The sequence below is a fragment of the Phasianus colchicus genome, chromosome 2 (assembly GCF_987193195.1).
Source record: "Phasianus colchicus chromosome 2, bPhaCol1.hap1.1, whole genome shotgun sequence".
Lineage (NCBI taxonomy): Eukaryota > Metazoa > Chordata > Aves > Galliformes > Phasianidae > Phasianus > Phasianus colchicus.
Window position 1 is genome coordinate 14,937,904 of NC_143437.1, and position 24,070 is coordinate 14,961,973.

The following is a 24,070-nucleotide window of genomic DNA, read 5'->3' on the forward strand; positions in this document are numbered from 1 at the left end:
TCCTCCCCATATAACTAAAGAATAAAGTGGTTTGTGCCAGTAACAATCACTTATAACATTTAAAATACTTTTTAATGCCTTTGGCTTCTCATCCTTATTTTGAGCAGCTTAAGTCAACTGGGAATAGGACTTGCAATCCTCACATTCTCGTATGGCAAGATCACAACAAATCAAGTTCTCCATGGCAGCAGTGCATCCTACCAAGAAGGGAAAGGAAGCCTTAACATAAAGGAGAAGAGAAATATTCCATGCCCATAATGAGATAAATAATACTCCAGGCAAGATATGGCACCTTTAAAAGTGCCTTTTCAGTCTTGAATTTTTTTTTCTGCTGGTTACTACAGAAACCATCTAGCAACCAGAATCTAAGACAGACTCCACCCAAAACAGAGAAAAACAATATAGACCAAGTAGGCCTTTCCCCCACTTTTTTTTTTTTTTTTTTTTTACTTTTTTTTCTTCCTTCTTTTGTAGGGGTGGGTGCAAGTGAAGGAAAGTAACTTGCTGTGCACAGGATAGGAGCATTTCGCATGCAGTTGAAACAGTAAAGCTCTGATTACAGATGGCAGAAATGAAAGCAGGGAATGAGTAATGAGAAATGTGTAATGCGGGATGAGGATATAATTTCCACACATTGGCTAAAGAAAAGTTTACACTCTTAAGCAATAAAAACAAACCATTAAGCCAGACCTGCACTGTCAGGAAGTATAAAACAGTTCTTGAAACTCTGCAGTTACTATACAAAAGCTTTTCATAAACTTTTGTTTCCTGATCTTCATAAAACATTAACATCAAGCTGCCATATGGCAATTAGCTGCCTCCTGAAATCAATAAAAAAAAATCAACAATTTGGGAATAGCTATATAATAAAATAGTTCAATAATTATCCTCTTCGAATAGGGTAGCAAAGTGGGCCTACTATAAATGCCATCCAGATAGACTCCATCTTCAAAGCCAAGAGCACAGCAAGCAGTGTTCCTCTCTATGCCCCATCACTGCCGACTGCACCAATGGAAGACCCCTCACTGCCCAGCAAGGGAGAGAGCAGGTGACAGCCTGCAGACACCCAAACCTCACGGTCATAGGAAAAGACAGGTCTCAGTGTCTGATTACAGTGAGCCCAGGTTAGCACAGCAGAACAGATCCCTGCTGGATGAAAACAGCCAATGCTCTCTGGAGAGCTTATCTCAACTGAAGGCCTTCCCATATCATTTTTACACGTTGCTGAGCACAGAAGTCCAACCGAATTTTGCGCAAAAATTATCGAGCCACTCGACAAAGCTGTTACTGATTCTCAAAAGGACAAGGAGAGATGCTGATCACATTTGTGTTTAGAGAGATGCTTATCTGAAATGCACAAATGGTGACATTATCTATCACAATCTCTCCCTATATAGATTATATGCAAGCACCTAGAAGCATTATGTTGAGGGGAAATAGACTTTAGGGTGACAAAGAGAAATTCACCTTCTTCATCTTCTGCTTTTTCTCAAGCAAAGGGAAGTGGGGGGAAGCTAATTTCTTCTTGTAGAGCACTATAACACTAATTAGTACTAATGAACTACAATAAGTACTAAAATATGGTGGTAACAGCATACTTCCAGTATTTAGGATTATTTAGAAGTCATTACTGGATTGAGAACACGTCAGAAAACCCATGTTTCAGAAGGGCTGTCTGATTACCAACACTTAAGAGTTTAGGAACACGACTGTTCTGTAAGATTTTTCTACTATTCACATAGGACAGTCTCTGTTTTGTTTCCTTCTTTATAAAAATCCTAAACAAATTACTCAGCACAGCACTCACACGTATCCAATTCAGAGAATTTAAGATCAAGAACTTAAGAAGACACACTTTGAAACCAATTCTATAGAAATGCATTGACTTGTTGAGCTTGGTGCATGCATATTTCCTCCTCAAAATCAGTAAGGAAGTTCTGTGACAGAGAAGCAAGCTCTTCCAGGAGTGGTTCTTGCTGTGTTTACAACTACACATTGACCTCACCATGAGTTTTATTAACTATGCAGTTCTTTGTCAAGCAACTAGAAGTTTGCCTTCACAAGGAATGCAGCACCATGCCACGAACCACTACTGCTCTTGCATAGACAAGCACCAAAGCCAAGTTTTGTTTGTTTGTTGTTTTTTTTTTTTTAAAGATTAGCATCAATGCATTCTCGTGCCCTAGAGGAGATCTAAAGCAGTCACCTCTCTGGAAAAAGCCTCCCTAAATCTAGTTACACACAATGGGCTAGGAGCTGTGAAACTTAAGCCTGGCAATACTGGAGCTTAGGATCTGGTTAGACGTGCCGTAGGGTCTTCACTGATTGCAGCAGGTTTGGGATCATCTTTTCTGCTCATAGAAGTGGTGCAATCCATTTTTCAGCACTTTATGTTCAGCTTTTGCAAACCTAAGTTACAGAACATGCTAGTGCTACCGTGACCTAACTGGCACCGCCATCCATCTCAAGTGATTGCTGAGTTCTTGCAGCACTGTGGCACATGCTGACTGATAACCTTTCCAAAACAACCACCGTCACCTCTCAGTAAAACAGGCATGCCCTTCCAAGCAGAGGAAAGGCGAACCACAATTCTGCAAAGATTCCCAGCCTCAAAAACGAGAAAAAGGCCAACAAAACAGCACTCGTCTCTTGAAAAAAGAATGAGGGGTTGTCCACCCAGCAAAACTGCAGACTACTATGTAATACCAGCATGACCAGTATAACGCAAAAATAACAGAGCCAAACTGCAGAGCAGTAGATTGTTCTCTCCTGGTTATTAAGAATATCAGTGGTACAAAGAACATACCAAGGTTTTAATCTCACCACAGAAGCTTACAGCTTGCCTAATACATTTTTAGCTCACAAGATGAAAATGGAAACAGCCAACAAGAAGTTAGATCAGTTTTTCTCTCCCATCCTCTCCCCCATTGCTTTTTACAATAAGCACAGAGGAAGCATACTTCTCTGTAAGACTACCTGTAAGATATCATTAGGTCAGTTTTCCTGAGCAGCTGTAACCCAGAAGATGCTGGCAACAAGCAGGAGCTTGGGGAAGGCCATGCAAAACAGAAGATTGTTGTTAGTAATGCGTTATACTAACAGCAGGCCAGAATCAGATTTCCTGAGCGGACCTGGGGAGGTCTCTAATGGGATAACTGTACGTGTGGCTTTAGGACATGCTGCCTCACTTATCCAAATTGTTCCATTCAATGGGGCACAAAGGAGTGCAAGGGGGCTCAGACATCTCCAATGCATCAGCACAGAGCCACCCTATCTTCATCAAATACAGCAGGGAGCTCCTAAGACTACAGGTGGTCTAACACAACTTCCCTCTGCTCCTAGCTTTGCAGTGGATTACTAAGAAGCCAAAAGAAGCCACTTTCCTGCCATACTATTTCAGCATAGCTTTCATGTAACAAGCAACCCAGCCTCTGTAGGCTCACCTCATGTTCCACAACCCATACGCTGACTGCCACACCAGTCTTCTAACATACAACAGCATGAGAAGCATCAGCTGTAATGCTGAGATTACCAACTGCAAGTCACGCTCTTGTCCCTTACACAATAAATTTAGAAAGTTAAATGATGTAAGCACAGGTTGCTGCTCCTGTGATGGCTGGATGAGTGAACCGTGTTTTCTTACAGACTGGATTTTTCCAGAGAGAAATAGCAGAGTTCCATGATTTATTATCTGAAAGAGATCTAAACATCTTGGGAAAGAAGAGAAAAAGCTTTCAAACAAAACCCCACGAAGGAAGAGAAGCTAATCTGTAAAACTACAAAACCACCATCCAAGGTTAGATGGGAGGCTGCTCAAGTAACAACTTGCTGTATGAAGCACGAAAAATTGACAATTTCACTGTTACACTCCAAGAAGTGAGCTCCCACCGGAGGTGAAGAAGTACCCAACACTTATCCAACTGTTAAAGACAAGGGCCAGTACAAATAAGATAATTATTCCTCTTCAGCATATATAATCACAAAAAAAAAAAAAAAGATGACATTTGAGTTTTTATTATTTTATATTTGGCCAGAACTTTTAAAGGAAGGACTTTTAAAGGAAACATCAAACATTCGCTTTTCTGTAGGTCTAGAAAGGATTTGCTCTTCCCCCACCCCCACCTCCCCTGGGATTTCTATTGGCCCTTCTTATATTCACTCTGCAAATTAGTCAGGAATAGTAGTATTTATACTAGATCAGCAACGTCTGGTTCTTATCCAAATGTTCCACCTAAGGAGGATGCCAGTTCTCATGGATTGGACAGCCCACCCTGCAGCATTCCTGAGAATTGTACAATATAATAATCTTGAAAGTCAGCAGAGTGGATTATCCACTTTTTTCTGGACTTGAACTTGTGACCTTAACAGTAGCACTGCAGAAAGCAAATGTGCTATGCACTTTGCCATGGTAACCTTCCGTGTCTTCTCTTCAACTTAAATACACGCGATTGAAACAGCTACAATTTTGAAAAATTATGTACAAACCCTATATTTTTTTTTCTTTTTGATTACATATAAATACAAATTAGCTATTCTTCTAAAAAGTGGTTATAATAGTAAATAAATACAAAATAAGAATCTGACCATTATACTTCATGTGCTGGGGGTTAAACCCATATAAAATGTACAACTAAAATACATTTAAAATCTTTAAAGGAATATTTCTCTGATTAAAATATTTGTTTTCCCAACCTTTCCGTAGACATAAATATATTTTCAAAATAGTTGTGTTTTTTTTTTCTTTCCATTTCATTACATAAATAAAGTCTTCATTGGGAAATATTAAAGTGTCAGCTTTTTTTTTTTTTTTTTTTTTTTTTGCATTTGTCCGATATATTCGCTGTGTTAGCGGCACCCACAACCCTCCACAACCATATCTTGATAGTTCTTTAGTACAACTTTTTCATTCTCGTCAAGGTAGAGCATTGAAATAGCACTCAGTTCTGTCGGCACACAGCAAGCCTTGGGGATTTTGGAATTCACTGAATTGACCAAAGTCTGAACAATGGCATGGTTTGTTGAGTTTAGGTGATCTGCCAGCGGAAAAGGACATTCCCCATGGCAGTAAAAGGCACTATACCCCGGCGGGGCAACAATCCAGTCATTCCACCCCACGTCATTGAAGTCCACATACAACGGATGCCTTTTGCAACTGTATTTGTGGCGTTTACGCTGTTTGTGTTTCGCTTGACGCTTTTCTCTTTTATGAAGCGGGTGTCCCTTGCCATCATGCCCAAACGTCACTAACAACGGCCTGAGCTGAGACCAGCTATCTTCGTCCTGATGTAAAGACCTGCTAATCCTAACGTGCCTCTTGGAGGCACTGTTCTCTTTGTCCAAGTGAACCACCTCCACCACAAACCCATGATTAGGTTGTCCGTGTGCAATCCACCTCAAAACAGCTGGCGTTACATCAAAACTTTCCCATTTACTCGCATTATGATGCACCAACCTGGTGTCCAAAAGTCTTGTGACAGGGTCCTTAGAGGTGGCTGTGGCTGGTTTTATAATTTCATAAATATTAATACGGTGATGGTAGCTGCTGTTGCTCTCAAAGGCTTCGTGCACCTGCTCCCGAAAAATCTGGAGTTCAGCTGAGGTGATAGACTCCTCATTAGGGATGGAAGTTAAATTAAAGAAGAAACGTCGTGCTGTTTTCCCACTTGTTTCTGGCAGTTCTTCCAAAACTTCTAATTTGATTAAACAGGAGGGGGGGCAGGGAAGGGGGCAGGGAGCAGAGGGAGAGAGAAAAAAAAGTTAGGAACTGAGACAAGCAACCAAACCCCTCAGATACGTGCTGCTGGCATGCGACAAACAAGACCTGAAAGACTTCCAGGCAGAAAGCACAGCCGCCCTCATCCTTCTGTTTATTTACGCAAGCACGTATAGCATGAAGTTAAGAACGCTTCATTCATTGTCATGCACTTTGATGGAATACCGGTGCTCTCTGCATTCCAGGTAGTCATTACGAGTGCTGAGAAACATGAAGCATCACGTTGGAATTCGAGGAGACCAGTGAGAAAACTCGAGCACTACAGTTAGCAGAGGTCCGATGAGAATCATTAAAACCGACTGAGGATTTAAGGGGAATTGCTGCATTTCTGCATTTTTCAAGAATATGGCTCGAGCATCAATCTCTTAAGCTCCACTCTGAAATACAGTACTCCATAATTTCAGCAACTTACTGAATCTTAATGCAGGGATTTGCATATGTTAACTAGAGGCAGCGATCTCAACATCTGTAAGGGCACTTTACAAGCACACCTCAGTATGCGATCCAAAGGACTGTGAGAATGGGTCTAGCTGCTAGAATGGATGGATGCTGAAGGGATAAGGGAACAACGCGTTTTTAACAACCAACCCAACCCCTAAGCCCCGTACCATCTTCCCCTTTCAGCCAACAGACACGGGAATGGAACTTCAGGGGAAGTACTACATATCTAGGGCTGTATGTTTTTGCTGCAGGCGTAGAATACTGTTTGCCCACAGAAATCTCTCTGAAATCCTGGTTTTTCTTTTTTGCTACTCAGCATCCTGAGGATCCATTCACTTTCTGAAGGGAAGCTGCCACCGATGTGAGCAGTTCTTAGCCTTGTGCCATTCCCTACTGGCTCCAGCACAACTTCCCGCATCAGGCAGGGCTCAGCTTTGCAACGCTTTGGGACCAGCCCGGCGTTTGTAAATATGCAGATGTGTGAGCGCTCCCAGCACAGCCTCCTGCTTTAATGAAGTCACGAACCAACAGTGAGAACTCAATGGAAAAACGGAGTCACGGTGATTTTCGTCTCAAGTTTGTGAAAACTGGAGGACAGCTTCTATGTCAAAGACTTTGTTGCAACACCACTGCTTCCAACACCGTTCCCTCTGCCTACAAGTTACACTCTGTGCCCCTCAGCTCCTGTCCCGCTCAGCGCCTTGCTTGCCACAAACGGGCTTACAGGGAAGGAGCCACGCGTCGCTACTGTTTATTTCCCCACTACAGCAAGAGTTACATTTCACCACTGATCTCACTTCCCACTAAACGGCACCGGGGCCACCTCCGTCCAGCAGAACCATTAGGTCCAAGCGCATTTCTTAGCATAGTTCCACCTGAAGAGCGCAGGGCGACCGCCTTTTCATTCCCTTTAAAGCAGAGCCGCCGTGTGCCAGCGCCAGAGACTACGGCCAGCGAAGGTTACATCCCGGGGAAACGTTTCCTGCAGAGCGCAGCAGCGGCGCGCACCGACGGCTCCGCGGGCTCCACGCGGCAGCGATCTGGGCCGTGGAAGCCGCTCGCCGGGAACGGCTCCCCGGACGGGCAGCCAGCGGCGGAGCCCCATGCCGGAGCGTTACCTCCGGGCGCGCGGCGCGGCTCCGGGCTCCGCCGCTCCCCCGCTCGACGGCGGCCGGAGAAAGGCCGCGCCGGACCGCTTCGCCCATCTCCCACGGGGATTTAGATAAGGGATTAGGAACCTTCGCTGCGGCTCGGGGGACGCTTTCCTCGGCGTTCCGCCTCGCCCGAAGAAAGCCCGTTCGCGGCCGGCAGAGCGCGGCGAGAGCCTCCCGCCGGCAGCGCCGGAGCCCGCGGGGGGCTCTGGAAACGCACCCGCGACCCCCTCCGAAGCGCGGAGCCCGCCCCGCCGCCCCTCCTCCGGCCCTCCCTCGCTCTCCTCTCGCTCCCTCCGCCCGTCCCTCGGCCCCTACCTTCGTGGTGGAAGCTGCGCACGGTGTTGGCGCGGCTGGCGGCCCTCTCCAGCGGGTAGCCCAGCTGCTGGCCGGCGTGCAGGCGGTAGAGGTCCAACATGTAGGGAGGGATGACGACGTCCTTGCCGGGGCTGGGCCGCCGCTTCAGCCCGAACATGTGGAGCAGGCGCAGCTCGAACTCGCCCAGGAGGTCCTCGGGGCGCTGCGCGGCCGAGGCGGCGCGGCCCGGCTCGCTGAAGCGCCGCCGTCCCACCTCCGGCATGAGGCCGGCCGCGCCGCCCAGCAGCACCCGGCAGAGCAGCAGCGCCAGGAGGGAGCGGGTGGCGGCAACCATGGTCGACCTGCGCGGAGGAGGAGGCGATGGGAGGCGGTCAGCGCGGGCACCGCGCCGGGGGAGCGCGCCGCGAGGCGGGGGGCGGCCGGGGCCGCTCCGCAGGTGGCTGCCGGCGCATGGCGCGCGGGACGGCGCGGAGGGGGCCCCGTCGGGGCTCAGGTGCGCGGCGGCACGAAAACCCCGCGGCGGGGGATCAAAGGCAGCCGGGCGGGCCGAGCCGGGCCGCGGGGGGCCGAGGGGAAGGGGCGCGGGCGGCCGGAGCGCTGCCCTCGGCGGGCGCAGGTGTGCGCCGCGGCGGCCTCCCGCCGAGGGGACGGGAGTGGAGAGGGACGGGGCGGTGGGAGAGGGACCTCCCGGCCGTGCACGGCGCGGGGCCCGGAGCCGGCTTTCCAGCCGCGGCTTCCCCGGGCGCAGGGAGAAGGAGGGCCCCTCTCTCCCGGCGTGGAAAGAGGAGGAGGAAAAAAAAAAAAAAAAAGGAAAAAAAAAAAAAGAGCCGATCGCGCTCCGTCCCGAGCAAGAGCCGCGGGACGCTCTTCTCCCCCGCGAAACTCCGCGCGGGATAAGGATCGCTACACGCTCAGCGTCCCGTGCCCCCTCTCTTGCGGAGCGCACGGAGTCATCCTGCGGAGACGGCGTTCAGCGGCCGCGGGGCCGTACCTGAGTGCGGCGGGGCTGGCGTCTGCGGGAGCGCGTGCTGCTCTCGGGCTGTGGTCCCCGCATCACTTGGAGTTACTCCGAACCGCGCTGCTGCTGCTCCTCTGCGGCTGCCGTGCGGAAAGCGGGAGCTCCCCGCGGTGCGGAGCGCCTCGGGAACATGCCTTCGGCGGCGGGGCGGGAGGCAGAAGGAAGGTTTCTGCCGGGGGAAGGCTTCTCCTTTCGGAAAGCGGCGGTCGAAAAGTCGGCGTTTCCTTTTCGTCCTCCTCTCGGTGCGCGCGTGCCCGCCCGAGAGTGGGTGCTATGTGTTACGGAGCGGAACGGCGCCTTTCGCGAGCGTCCTTCGCATCACCCGCAGCGGACGGACGGATATTTACCGGGAGTCCCGCAGCGACATGAAGAGGGGAGTTCGGCTTCGCTTTGCTCCGCTCCCTTAAAAAAAAGAAAGGAGGAGAACGAAATAAAAACCTACAATACAAAAAAAAAAAACAAAACAAAACAAAAAAAAAAAACTAAAAAACAACACAACCCTCCGGAGGGCGTGGAGCACCGCGGAGGAGCGCCGGGGACAGCGCTGTGAGCGCGCGCCCGTCCCGCCCGCGCCGCACCATGCACGGGGGCGGCCGAACGCCGCCGCGGCTTTTTGTTGCGCGCCGATGTCACGACCCCGGAGGCTCGCGGGCCCGCGCCAATCACAGCCGCCCTGTGGGAGCGGGCCGCGGCCCCGCACGGCTTTTAAAGGAGACGCCGCCTCCCTCTCTCCCTCCCTCGCCGCTTCTCTCCCTCCTCCCTCGCCCGTTCCCTGCCTCGCCCGGCAGCGCCGCGGCGGCCTCCAGCCCGTCCGTCTGTGCGTGCGTGCGTTCGTCCGCCCGCCCGCGCGGGGGCCGAGCGCTGGGTCGCGCGAGGCGACCCGACCCCGAGCCCCACGGCGGCGCTCCCGAAGCGAGGAGCCGCGCCCGTCCCGAGCCGCACCGCCGCGGTGCCCGGCCCCGGGTTGGGAGCCGCGCTCCCCGCTCTGCCGCCGTCGGGGCGCGGCGGGAGCACCCGGGACGCTGCCCCGTGCCCCGGCCCCGGCCCGCGCGGCCGCGGCGCGTTCCTGAGCCGTGGCTGCCCCCCAGTGGCGGCGGCGCGGCGCTCCCCTCCCGCGGCCCCGCTCCGCACCTGCCCGCTCCCCGCTGCCGCTCTGCGCCTCGGCGCGGCACCGCGCTCGGGGGCGGCTTCTGCCCCGGCTTTCATCCGCCTGCGTGGGACGCGGCCCCTCCGCGCGGCTGTGCGGCACCTACCGCCGGGGCCGTCGCAGCGTGTGGGGCCCCGTGCGGGTTGCTGCCCGTGAGGTCACAAACGCCTCTCGGGGACTTCGTTTGCAGAGGAGCCATAGCCGAACCTAAAATACTGCGGATGAGAATCTAAAGCAGTAACAACCCTGACACCTCCATTCCCAGCTCCTCCTTTGGGAGTGGCCTTCTCCCTCCGTCTTGACTTAGGGCACGACACAACATCTGCACTGGGACAGGTCCCTTCTCCTGCCTTCTCCTCAGCTGCAGCTGTGCCCTGGGACGTGCCCAGTCGGGACTCCCAGCACTGTGCCAGCATCACTGTGGAGCCGGGAGAGCTGCTTTGGCCCAGCTGCTCCCCAGCCTTCTTCACCTGACCGTCACTGCTGCAGGGCACACACGGCATGGTAAAGGCCCTCAAAAGTTTTGTAACTTTTCCATTGCATTTCAGTGCACATAATGTTTAGTTTTATGACTTCCTGTGAGTCTTCGGCACAAGCAAGGTGCAAGCAGGGTGCCACTATGCCAATTATGTAAATCAGCACTAAAATAACAATGGCAATGTAGTTTACACATCACTGGCATTAAATGTGCACTTCAACTTCTAATTGCCATCCCAGTCCAATTCTGTAGTGGGTCATGCCAGGAAAAAGTCATTTCTTGCTTCTTTGCCTGTGTTTGTGCCTGAAGCAGAGGCTGTGCTGAGTGCCCAGCGCAGCACTGTCTGCAGGAGATCCTCTATCGGGTGATGAGCCTGGAGAAGGAGCCTCTGAAGCAGGCACAATGCCCTTGGCCCATTCCCATCCCTACAGCTGTGCACCATGAGCCTGAGCTAACAAAACTGAAGGCAAATGGTAGTTCCTGGTCCACAATCCCTCCAGGGTTCCATGAACACGAGGAGGCAAGCAGCACATCTGCAGAAGGTTCACCTCACCTCTCTTACAGAGCTACCATCAGATAGAGCTGGTGCAACAGCTCCACTCCTGACAGAGAAACCAGCACTCGTGCTGAAGAGATCTGATATAGACATTGGGCTTTAGGAAACTGGACCGTACAGATCTGCAATTGTGAAACTTCATTTCCATACTCCTGAACTTTGTATAGTGGACTGGATTAATTTCTGCACATCCACACCCTATTACTTTTCTTTCTTTCTTCCTTTTTTTTTTTTTTTTTTTTTTCTTGCTTCAGTGTTGTTGTGGTTTGGTGTGGGCTTTTTCTGTGCCACTGAGTATTCAGCTAAAGGCACCTGCTTCTAGGGTTTCAGATCCAGGTGCTCCTTTGCAGGTGCCCAATTGCAGCTGATAGATGTCAACTTTATGCACTGTTGGATTTTCTTAGTAAAATAAAGTACCCACAGACATCTATTTTTACAACCCAGTGAGATCTGTTTTTCAAGCCTGGGGAGGCAAGAAGAAAGTCTTCTGCCCCACAGCGCTTTCTTCCTACTAATACTACATCAAATTGCATTTCTGTAGTGCCACCAGGTAGTGTCTTTATTCTGTCCTGCTTTAATTGTGACCAGCACCAATGTTGCAGTGGGCAGAAGCCAGCTGGAAGATTTCAAAGAAAAATGCTGCTGGGACCTCGAGTTGGAACTCACAGTCACTAACAAAACACTCCAGTTCCTGGTCTAGTTGGAGGGCAGGTCTGCAGAGGCACACATATTGCTCTGTGCACACTGCTGTTCAACATTCTACCACTGACTTCTGCAGACCTGTTAGACCAACACCAAGCACTTCTAAAATTCCTCTCTTAGGCCAATTTCCACAAATATAGTGAGCTTTTGACCTGACATATTAATTGTACTGAGGGTTTTTTATGTATTCTGTACATTGCAGTGACTAAACCTCTTAAGAGAAACCTCTGGTGAAGCATGAACAATCCGCATGATACAGCATCAAATGTGAGGGGTGTGGCTTCTGAAAATGAGTTAAGATGCGTTAGTGATGTTGAGGTTTTGGCTTCATAAAGGATAGAGATTATCTGAAAGCTCTTCCATTTCTCAACTCGGCTCCCCGGTGGCATCTGTGCGAATATGATGTGTGGTCATTCTTGAAAATACAACTTCATGCTGTTTTCTCAAGATGCATTTGTCTTCTGGTAGTTTGTCTTTAACATCCATCAACTGTCTCTGCTCTGCAGTCCGTCTCCTGTTCCACGAAGGATGGATTCTCACTCAAGAAGGTAATTTATAAGACGATTATTTGTTTCTGAAGAGGAGAAAGGCATTTTATTCAGAAATGCCTTTTTCTTTCTTATTCACCTTTGCTGGAATCTGGCAGCTCATCAAAGCTATTGCTCTGTTTCATGGTGAGTCTCAATTTCATTCATCAAATCTTGGCTCTCTTTCCATCATAGTAGCAAGAAAATTGAAACTTATCAGGAACTGCAGCGCAGAGCCCGTGTTTTCTACATTTCAAAGATGTTTCTAGTGCTAATGAATGATAGCAGTTGCTTCTAACACTGTTAGAGCTCCCATGGCTGTGCAACTTTCATACTGTAAAATCAATTCCTACTGTTTGTAACTCATATGATTTTTGGGGAAAGAGGAAAAAAAGGATAACCTTTTTTTCCCTGTTTTCCTCTTATTATCCCGAAGAAGTGGAAAAATGCTGTAACACCTCTGGGCAGCCTGGAGAATAACTGTGCCATTACCTGAGAGATTCCTGGGCACCGTCATCATTTATAGTGATAGGACAAGGGGGAATGGTTTCAAACTGAGACAGGGGTCTCTCTGGGCAGCCTGGTCTAGTGCATGGTGACCCCGCACATAGCAGGGGGTTGAAATGAGATGATCATTGTGGTCCTTTTCAACCCAAGCCATTCTATGATTCTATGATTTATATGCATTTAATTACCTTCAGTATGTGGATTGTCAGAATGGGGAGGTGCAGTAGGTGGTGAACTGACAAGGATTCAGGACACCTCAGTCCTTGTCTCAGCACTGAGTACCCCTTTCTCCCCCTTCCTGCCTCACTTTTCCCTCCTTTGAAATGGGGATGATTCTGCAGACCCCCACTTACAGATCACCACAAGCCCTGTTAGGAAACAGCCTATGACTTGAGTGGTGCTACTGTTTGGGGCTAAATAGTATGTGAATGCCAATAAGAAATCTGAAATATCCAGAATCCCACGGCTCCATCTCACCTAGTGGCAAAATTCCTTTTGGTTTTGGTGGAACAAGTTCACACGTTTGAAGAGACCATGATGCTGACTATTCCAGCCAGAAGACTCAGAGCAAAGAGGGCTTTTTAAATTACATAAGTCCTGGTAGGAAGAAAAGGAGGTGAGGGCATTCCACCACATAAAAGAGAAATGGTTGCGTCATAGATGGGCCACTTCAGGAGCTTATGATTTCATCACTGAACAGATATTGACGTCAAGTAAAATGGAGGATAATATAAAGCTACGCATATTGCCTTAAGAAGTGCATACTTGAGCAGTGAAATTGGATAATGTTTTGCAATTAAAATAAAATAAAGGCAAGCGTGACGTTCTGTTTAAGCAGATTGTCTGTATGAAGGCTTTATTGTAGCTGCAGATTTAGGGCATATGAAAAGGTTTTCTGTGCTCAGTCGCAGGATGAAAAACATTGCATCATCAGGCATTCTTGTTCTCTAACACTTCTTCGCCAGTATGCTTTTGATAATGAATGCTTGCAATTTTATTTTCTAGTCTAAAGTCATGTTTTCTCAGGTCATTATCATTCCAATTTTAAATATCCTCTTAGAACTAGACAGAACTACAGAAAGCAATAGTAAAGCTTTGTGCCTGCCCTGTGGCATGTGCTCAGCACAAGCAATCAGCTCCTGCACCTGCTTCATGCTGGGAGTAAAGCTATTTGCGAGTTGCTTTCAATCACTTCCCTTGTTTCCAGCTCTGCCCAATTTTCAGAGAAGCTCTGACAGCAACAGATCTTCATTCAGACATCAACCCTTAACTTGTACTCGGTTGGATTGTGTGTTACAGGAGTTACCAGTGGAGGATCTTTGGAGAACATCCTTGGATTGTCCACAGGCCCTTGTCTGCTCTGGTGCTGCATCACTCCCTTTGCAGCCATCCTGAAAGAATATTCCAAACTGCAGAAACTAATAATAAGCAGCACATGTTGAATTGTTTTTATGTCTATCCCTGGCACAGCTACAGCCTGGACATCACAGTACTTTTTCTTCCCACTGTTCTCCAAAAGGAGGAAGATCAACAACCCCTCATGTTTTACAGAAGGGGAAAAGCAGTTTCAGTGAAAGGCTGTTTTTTAAGAGGTATACAGAAGCCCAAAGACCTATATAGGTCACACTAAGATTTTCGAGGATGCATAATCAGGTTAGAGACACAAATTCCTAAAACTTCAGAGAGACGTAAGCAGTCGGCTCATGCAGACATTTCTGAAAATCCCAATACCAAATCTATGCAACAGTTTCCTGATGAATTCTTGCCATGCCTTGTTTGTCGTTTGTACTGAAAACCATAAATTCTAGAAGGAATAAAATCACCTCGTTTGGCAACGGAGATAAGCTCTGACATTGTGAGACCACCTGTGCTGGGGAGAGTGTGTTCTGCAACCTCAGCTGGGACAATGAAGATACCTGTCACAGTACTGACATACTGGTTTGTTCCCCTGCTGGGTCAGCCACCACAGCAGAGGGGCACAGCAAATTCCCTTGCACAGTGTGCCATCACCTCTCGGGAGCCAGAACAGTGCGGCTCAGCTGGGGAACCATGGATAAAACTCCACTTATTTTGCACCTCTGAGCTTCTCACCTGCTTTCCTGCATGCATCCCATGGCCCTGAGTGCAGCCCCAACAGCCCCTGGGCTTTCAGGAAGGAGAAGAACCTGCTCCAGATTTCTCCTACCCCTCTTTGTGCTCAGGACAGACAGCCAGCAGAGCGGGGATCATTGTGAGAACAACACTGAGAACAACTCCGTTGATTTTACACAGACAGAATAAATTCTGTAAGTGCTGGTTTAGATGCTCACACAGCCGGGGAAGAACTCTAATGACCAAAAAATTAATCTGATGAATAAATCATTGTAAAATTAGGGCCACTCTCTCCATACCAATGGAAGGCTGAAATTGCAAGTTACGAAGTTAAATGTGACACTGACTTCTGCGGCTAGTAGGAAAACAGCTTCCCTGCAAAATAAAAACTGGAGTGTTTTGTATCCATTTTTTCTCTAAACAACTTCTAGAATCAGATGTTAATAATAAGGAACTTTAATAGATTAAAGAAACACACCTCTGCAATAATATGTAAATATTATTTTTTCCTTTTTTCCATTCATTTACAACACTGGACACATTCCGATAAAACAAGCTGGATTTAGACAGGTCAAAGCTACAAAAAAGCAAAAATTCTCCAAACGAAAGCATAAAGAGATCAGATAAAATAGAGGTCTTCCCTTAAACCAAAGTGATTCCACAGCTGGCCTGTGGAAATGTCATCTGCACCTCATTGCCATGTGTGTCCAGGCAGCTGTACACATTATTTTACATGTTTGCTTACACTAGAAATAATGAATTCTAATTTCATTAGAAATAAAAAAAATCCTCTAGACTGAATTACAGTGATGGCTTCTACCTGGAATGTCTCTCCCGCATTTAACAAGACCTGTAGGTTAATGGATTGAAGTCTCTCTACAGAAGAGCTAGGGCAGCTTACAGGCAGCATGGAACTGGGTGAGATTTTGCCCAAGCTGCACATGGGCCCTATGCTGGCCTCCTGTGTGCATCTCAGTCACATTGTGCTTACCATTTGTTGAAGCTGCAAGAAGCCATCTGCATGAGACTTCACTGCAGTGTTTGGTTTCCTTGCCAATGGGAAACCATGCTGGTGCAGTAAGCTGTCTGAATTCTGCATCCTGCAGGTAAATTACATGTGCAGGGTGCCTGAGTAACTCCAGAAGATGCACTGATATTGCTGTGTTGTTGGTCCCAACACAAGAGATGTCAGCTGTTGCAGCAGACAGTTTAAAGTCTAACCTCTTACTTGATCTGTGGCCATCCCAGAGCACAACAGGAAGAGCAGACACCTCAACTGCAACATGGTGATCATCCGCATCAAACACTTCTAAGCAGAGCCATAGAACATCAGTAGGAACATCTCCATTGTGTTCAGAGAATTTGGGTTTTTCAGTGTCCCTAAAGAGCAGTGTGATTACTGCTGGCAATCCCTGCATTAGTCCCACTACTGACAAAGGCATTTTTAATGCCATTCCTTCAATCTAAATGATGGAATAAAAACAGGTCCCAGGACTGCTTGAACCAACTGTGCCTGGAGACTGTTCAAGAGAGAGAATATTTAAAGCAGTGCTGCAAATTGTGCACAGCTTTGCTAAAGCCTGTGGAGCTCTGCACTGGAAAAATTGAGCTGAGATATCAGTGGTCTTTGCTTAATCACTGCCTTAATCACTGTTCCTGGGGCTTCTGCATAACCAAGGTGAAGCACTTCTCCCATCCCTACCTCAGCTCAATAATACTTTGCCTAGATGCAGGCTTTTCATTTCCAGTGGCCAATCCGCTCAAGAAATGAAGGACCTTTCCCTCCTTTTCCTCCTGGGCTCCAGCACCTCACTGCAGCTCCTCTGCCAAAACCAATGCTCCTGCAGTGAGCGGGTTCCCACAGCAGGCTTGGCTGAGCAGAAATCCCTTCTCAGGGTGTGCACACAACACTTTGGGTAACAGCAGCCTGATTTTGGTTGGAACTGCCACATTACAAACAAATTCTTTGCATTTATATTTGAATTAAATGTAAATTCTTTGAGTAATTAAAATCTCAGTTCAAATCCTTTATTTGTAAACAAATTTCCAAATCTGGAAGAGCCACAATCCCTTCCCTGCCACAGCCAAAGGTACAGTAGCTAACATTTTAGCTAACGTTGTTTTGTTCAAAATCAAATGAGGTTCATATTAAGCCTACAAAAAGAAATTGTGATTGATAATGTGGCCTGCCCAACTACAATTCCTTTAGTAACAGAAATATTTGGTAAGTTCATTTATTATTGAGATCAAGCAATGAGTCTGGAGCTACAGAAAATGGTTCCAATTAGATTCAAGTAATTGCCATTTTGAGTGAACATGAGCTTTTGGGGATGAAAAAAGGCAATAAAAGCTCAATTAAGCTCACATCTGAGATTTAAGCCTTCAAAGCTTTCCCCTTCTCCCTCCCCCCCCCCCCCCCCTTTTTTTTAAAGTAAGAATGACATGCTCAAGGGAGGATGGGGGGAGGAGGACCACAGATGTATGGACAGGAGTGTTTTTTCCAAGCTGATGTTTCTCACTGGGTGCCTCAGTCTCCCTGCAAGTGCTACCCGTGTAATCTGCACCAACTGCAGCAGCAGCAGCACCATTAAAGTAAGCAAAGTGGAGAAAAGCCTATAAAGCACAAGTTTGATGATCTCACTGAAATTCTCCTGAAGTTGAGGTCTTCTCCTGCAGCAGCAGGCTTCTGAGCAATGACAGAGCGCATGGAAGGTGAAAACAGTTTCAGAGCAGTGCCAGCTGGATCCCTGCAGCAGCCAAGTGAGTCAACCAGAGAGAAAAATCTGTGTGTAGATGGAGGCACTTCTGAGGGGCTACTGAGAGTCACCACAGAGCAGAAAGTGCTTCAGTGCCTCTTGATGCCGAGTTGTAGGAACCTAACTTAGAGCTGGATCCTTGGCCCTGCACACCTTTCATGCTGTGCTGTGTCTCCCACAGACAGCTTTTCTAGTTGTATCGTATCAGCTGAGAATTGCACAGAACAAGTCCCGTCGCTGGATAAGGTCAGCCTGCCACCACGGGCTCAGCAAAGAGATGGGATTCTCCTGCGCCAGTGACCTGATGGGCATTGCCATAGACACACCGGTTCAGTGGCCACCTCCAGCCCAGATTCCCTACCTGATCTCACAGAAGTTGTTACACCCAGAGCTGTGACTCTCTCTCATTGCATGCTGGCAGGCTACATCTTCATGAACCATAGCACCCATGTGAAGTCCTCCAGAGGAGATCCTAAACATCATGGCCTCGAGTTGCGCCAGGGGAGGTTCAGATTGGATGTTAGAAAATACTTCTCTGAGAAAGTGGTGAGGTGCTGGAATGGGCTGCTCAGGGGGGTGGTGGAGTCAGCATCTCTGGAGGTGTTCGAGAAGTGTTTAGACATTGTACCGAGGGACATGGTTTAGTGGGAAATATCGGTGGTAGGTGGACAGTTGGACTGAATGATCTTAGAGGTCTTTTCCAACCTTGGTGATTCTATGATTCCATGGAGATTTGTGTGATACTTAAGCTATAGGAATCTGGCTTGTGCTAGGGGTCACGGCAAAGGATCATGCACAGTTCCCTCCCATGCTGAACAAAATGCAGTTAGTTAAGATGAAGCACAGGCATGATCAGAAGAAACCCACTCACATTCCCATGCCAAAACAACCCTTATCCCAGACAGTCCCTCACACCAGGATAACAGAACCAGTAGATGTGTCTTAAAACAGTTTCCAGCCCTCCCTGCCAAGAGAAGCATTAATCAGAATGATTTGAAACACCCTGAAACAATTTCCCAACATGAGGAGGGGCTGAAGCCACTGCTTCCTGTGCTGCAAGAAACACCTTCAACCCATGGACATATGGATGCAGAAAGTAAAAGATGAGGTAAGACAGTACTTCCACACTCCATGAACATCAGCCACACACAGACCTCATGCAGACATTTCGCTGGGCATGGTGTCATCACCCCTGTATTACATGGCTCTTGCTGCACATTTGTCCTCAGCACATTATGTCCCATTAAGACCTGAGAGCAATCAAGGAGTTCTGAGTGAGGGAAGGAAGATGGACTGTTTCAGATTTCAAGACATTCACTTCTTCTTTTTATTGCCCAGGTGTCACCGTATTAGAAGCTTAATTTCCTGTGCCAACCTGAAGGTCTACAAATGTTCTTTACTGCCTCTATGGATGGTTTTTATATCTGGAGTGAAGTTTGCTAATAATTGCAATCAGATCATAAATACAGACCTAGATTTTTCTATGGCAATGTAGAGCTTCTTTCTGGTCTGACTGTGCATCAGTATAATACAGAACACTTTCTGTTTTAGTACCACTTTTGCTGATAACATTTTAGAGCTTCTGTTTTAAGTCTTGGAGAGAAATAGGAAGTCAGTCTGGAGAACCTACAGAGCTCAGCTGAAACTGTGCTGACTCAAAGCAGCTGAAGACCATCCTAAATACATCTGTTACAAGACCTTGGCATTTCTGGGACTAGCCCCTGATAAAACATGACAAGAAAACTCAGAATCTATTCTTCGAAGACAGCCTCCCCTGACTCCCATGTGTGCTCTACCTTCAGAATTTGTTTTAAGCTTGAAAATATTTTTCCTTATCAATGGTTTGAGAATGAAAGTTTTAACATGCAGGAAATGTCAATATTTGGTTTCGTCAAGTAATTAAGGCCTCCTTTCTCCTGCTTTTGAAAGACTTTCTTCCCCCCAGAGCAATTATCCCAGGAACATAGAGGAGCACTCTAGCTTCAAAGCAGATTGCACATCCACCCAAAGCACTGCTCTGGACACTTCCAAGCATGGCCCATCTTCTGCAGGCAGCCACATCCCAAAGCTGCAGGGACAAGTTGAGGGGTAGCACCACACAAGTGCCTGCCCTCTGCCAGAGCCACAGTGCTGCATGTCAGCACAGTCTGGGTCACGACTTGCCCTGCAGCCTACTGCTGAGCATGCACACGGGCAGCTGCAAGGCTGAGGTCTACGAAGGATTCACCAGTACCAACTCCAGCAAAACCCGTCAGCAGAGAGATCCCTGCAGGAGCTGACATTACTGTCTATTTAACTAAAATGAAGTATCAATAACCTAGCTCACACTTGATGAAAGAGCCTTTCTGAATTATTTACTGTACGTCATACTTCAGGTTTTAATTTCAATATATTGTGAGATGTACAATAAATATTTAGAAGTGTGGCAAATTAAAATGTAGTTTCAAATCCAGCTATATTTTCTCCTCTTAGGTTTACAGTCCAGTTTTCAACAATGTTGTGCTGATCTCTTTTTGCTAATGGTTTTTCAGCTAGAGAGGCATAGAGGCATACAAGTTTTCCATTGCAGCAAATCTTATCCAGCTTGAATTATTTAACAGCCCATCCTCCTTGAGATATACTAATGAAATACATCTTAGGCAAAAGGGTCAATGTACCTGCAGCAGGCTAGCCCAGGAGCCTGTGCTTGTTTCCCAGTCTCACCCAGAGGCATACAATGCTCTGAGGGCTTTTTACCTCTCCTTTAAATTTTTGTGTATCATTGTCAAATAGCTACTTTGAAAGCAGCACTGGGTTTTCCATTTCTTTCTTTTCTCCTTCCCACAGTCAGTTTTGCAGGAAGATGTAGCTGGTGTTTAATACGTCCAGACACATGCTTCTTTGTGTTGGGGCAACAGTAAAGAATTTTGTCTTTTGCTATCTGGAGATGGCATAGGTTCACTAAAGGAGTTGTTGCTTTGTCTTGCAGCTCATTGTTAGACCAGCCTTACAAAGTTCTTCATATCCTCTTGTCAAGGTAATTTTCATCCTCCTTATGGCAAGTGGAGTAAGGAAACAGATTTCAATATTCCTCCTTTAGACCTCCACGAAGATGTATCTCTAGACATGTGCCCAAGTGACAGTGATTCACACTTTCTTCCTTAGTGGTAACATCTCTGTAAAACTACAATCTTCAGAGCAACAGAATACACAATATTCAGTCTTGAAGAATGGTAAGTCTGAGATCCAATATTTCCTGACGTGTCAGAGCTCACAATAGAAAGCTTTGTACTGTTTGAGAGGAGAAATTCCAAGTTTCTGTCCATGAAAGAGCCTAAGTTCTTCAAAAATCATGACATGTTTATGCAGAATAAAACAATTTTAGGTCAATTTAGGACATTCAGTGCCTCTAAAATCTGTACTGCTGCATCTGATAGCAGTAAGTAACAAGAACATTTTACAATACCTACTATGTTTAAAACAAAACCTTCAAAGCATTTGACACATATCCAGTGCTTTAGACAACGGCCTTGTTTAGTCCCCTGTTAGCAGTTTTGTTTCAAACTAAATCACAGTTTGCCTTTCAGAAGTCCCAGGACTAGCCCAGAGGTTTGAAGATGATAAGTGCTCCCAGCTGAGACGCTCACTACAGAAAGCTCTGGTGGACCAGAATTATGCTCACTCTGCCACCAGAGTCAGCATGGCATGAAAGAACAGGCCTCGGCAGAAACGCAGCAGAAGGGAAATGGAGCAGTTGCCAGACCCAGAGCTGCCGCTTTACCTGACACTAAAAAAGGAAAGAAAAAGTAGTTTCCTCTGGTTTCTTGAGAACCAGAAACTCTGGATTTCTATCAGCCTTAAGAAAGCTCGTTACACATACCCTTACAGACAGATTATGGATTCCTTATCTCTGAGAACTCTCCGGCTGGAAAAGCCTGGATGAAAGGTGTGACATCCATATTAATATTAGTCCCCAAGGGGAGAAAATACAGAGATTGGTTTACTTCTTCCTTAGGGAGAAAAAAGGCTGCAGTAAATGGGACCATGAGATGACCAGGGGTTCTCCAGCTCAGGGAAACACCCCATCAGCCTGGGATCCTGTTACATTCTGACTGCACAGCAGGCCTCATTTAGGAGCATGGGCATGTCTTTCCTCACCCTGTACTGCAGTTTGTATACTCTGTTACACTAAATACTAAGGGAAATAGCTACCAGGCACTGTACATCCCCATGTATATACTTCAGGACCCACTCACTGTCCCTGTTGCCTGAGTACAATACAAAATAACAATTGTTTGATATTACAATAACACTAGCGAATTGTGCAAGTCAGCAATTATGTTACATTAAAAGCTGGCAAGATTCATGATAGTCTGATTGGGTTCCAAGAAACAGGAACCATATTACAATCAAACTGTGTTTCAGCTGAAATACTTGAGATTTGGGTTTCAGAATAAAAAGTTCAAATTTACATAAATATATAGCTTAGTTAAAAACTTACTTTTCACCCCCCATAATAATTTCAGCAACGTATTTTCCCATTCAACTGTGTTGTATTGCAAGGTTGCTTGTTGGACATCTTTCTCTTCTACTTCTGGTCTTACTTTTGAGCACGGTTCAGATTTTGCATCTGTTTTTTTTTTTTCTTTTACCCAGCCCAGCAATCATTCAAGTACACATATTTTTTAAAACTAAAATTAGCACTGTGTGGATCATTAGCACAGACCAATTGTGTTGGCTGAAGTATTTTACATGCAACAAATAAGGACAGCAGCATACGCCTGAAGTTACTATTCAGAGCTTAATTAATACCAGAGGTTTTTCACCTCAGTATTAATACTTTCCTCTTGAATTGAATGGGATTTGACCTTGTCACAATAAGATCAGGGCAAGTCTGTGAAAACAATGTTATGATATCAAAGCCAAAACAAAGGAATGTCATCACATGTGTCAGAGGGGGATGCCATGGAGTTCTATTACAGAAGCAAAATAATGTCAGGGTGACTCCCAAGAAACCTTCTGAGCTACCAAGCTACTGCAATGGGAGAACGTGGTTGGGGGCCAAATTCTTTAAATCCCAGAAGATGTGGGCTAGAACCTTAGCTGGAGTAAATGGGCTCCACTTGAATGGGGTTGGACAGATTCACATCTCCTGGAGGTCTGGTCCAATGCAGCCAAACTGAGGAAAGTTGTATAAAATGAAAATACCATGTCACTGAAGGGCATATAAATTCATCATCAGTGTGCTCGGGCATTGCTCCCCATACCTCACTGTGTAAATAAGGCCACATCATTTTCATTTGTGGGTAAAAGCTCTCAGTTCATCGTGCCCCTGTCCAGTCTGAAAACCCCCACTTAAGGCTGGTTACTTTTCCACCTGATGCTTAGCTGGAAAAGCCTCACTGTGAAATCACTGTTCCCGTCAGCTACTGCCTCCAACAAGGGGAGTTTCCCCATGACCCCTCCCCTCCCCTTGAAGAATTAACAGTACAGCCTTAGAAGGGGATTTTCCAGTATAAACAGACCTAAGCCAAACTCTTCTGCTGGCCTCTCTGTGCCCCAGCCCATATTTGCCCCATGTATAATTACCTGTGGATTTCACCTAGAAGACAGAGGATTTCACTTATAGCCCCAAATAGGCAGGCTCTGACGTAATGGCAGTCTGAGGAATATAGGTCAGGGAGGTGGCCTGGCCACTGGAAATGAATTTCTGAAGCAGACTGAGCAACCTTGTTAGAGGGGAAGATAGTAATCAGCAGTGGTCCTCGGATCTAAACATTTCACCTCCAACACTGTTGCAGCTACAGCCCTCATCTGTTTCACTTTCCTATTTTAAGTTCCTGACTCACATCCTAAATATTGACTTCTATTTTTCTGTTAGCACTAGATTTTCAGCCTCCATATTGACTTTGACTGTACCTATGGTTGATACTAAGCCTCTCGGGTCAACAAACTTTTATAGCTGTTAGCTGCTCAAACCACAGCGGGCAGGAATTGGCACTATAGAACAGTAGCTAGAAGCAATATTATTGGGAATTATAAATTATTCCTCCGCCTGAACTTTTCCTCTTATTCACATAGCTACATTCATTTTTAAACATGTGGCAAATGAATCGCACAGAGAAGACAATTGGGACTCTGTGACTTTGGGAGACCTGTCACCACCAGCAGGGATGGATTCTCTTTTGGGAACAGTGGAGTAACGCAGATGAAGGCACAGCAGGGGCACAGCGGCATAATCTCAGCTGGAAATACCTGTGAGGATGGCACCCAGACAGAGGATCAGAAGCCCCAACTCCATCACATGCTCTTAATCATCTCCTTTGGCCAATATTTTAGCAGCACGCATACTTGAGCTGTTGCAAGGAAACATCAGAGAGCCCTGACCATCCATCATCTGTAGAACACTTAATGTAAGAAACAACAACGGCATTAAGAGAACATCACGGCAGCGACAAAACCAAGCCAAAAAGTGAGGAAATGCAACAATTAAGATTAACTTATGTCTCACAGTCGAATATTTTTCTGCAGACAGCATGCTGTTTTTTTGCACAGGACCCAAGCTCGGAGTGGGGAGCACGAAAAGTCTGGGTAGCCACAAACTATGCCAGGTATTCTGCTGACCC

The 24,070-nt window shown here is 46.8% G+C and overlaps 1 protein-coding gene and 1 long non-coding RNA gene across 8 annotated transcripts in view; one reads left to right on the forward strand and one right to left on the reverse strand.

The window, feature by feature from the left end:
• Positions 1 to 3,669: 3,669 nt before the first annotated feature.
• The window catches only part of BMP2 (bone morphogenetic protein 2), a 237,776-nt gene continuing 217,375 nt past the window's right edge, over positions 3,670 to 24,070 (reverse strand). For 5 of the 7 annotated variants that reach the window (XM_090134876.1, XM_090134874.1, XM_090134878.1 and 2 more), the window contains 3 exons: positions 8,675 to 9,103; positions 7,684 to 8,024; positions 3,670 to 5,690 (listed from right to left, as the gene is read on the reverse strand). In XM_090134876.1, the coding sequence (XP_089991002.1) occupies positions 4,846 to 5,690; positions 7,684 to 8,017 (1,179 nt within the window). In that variant the 5' untranslated portion in view covers positions 8,018 to 8,024; positions 8,675 to 9,103 and the 3' untranslated portion in view covers positions 3,670 to 4,845. Of the gene's footprint in view, positions 5,691 to 7,683; positions 8,025 to 8,674; positions 9,104 to 9,200; positions 9,428 to 9,832; positions 9,937 to 24,070 lie in introns of those variants that run through there. The other 2 variants (XM_031597799.2, XM_090134879.1) reach the window with 2 other exon arrangements.
• On the forward strand, positions 10,039 to 15,103 carry LOC149918856 (uncharacterized). Its single transcript, XR_016463985.1, has 3 exons — positions 10,039 to 10,352; positions 11,787 to 12,132; positions 13,918 to 15,103. It is a non-coding gene; the product is annotated as an uncharacterized LOC149918856 (long non-coding RNA).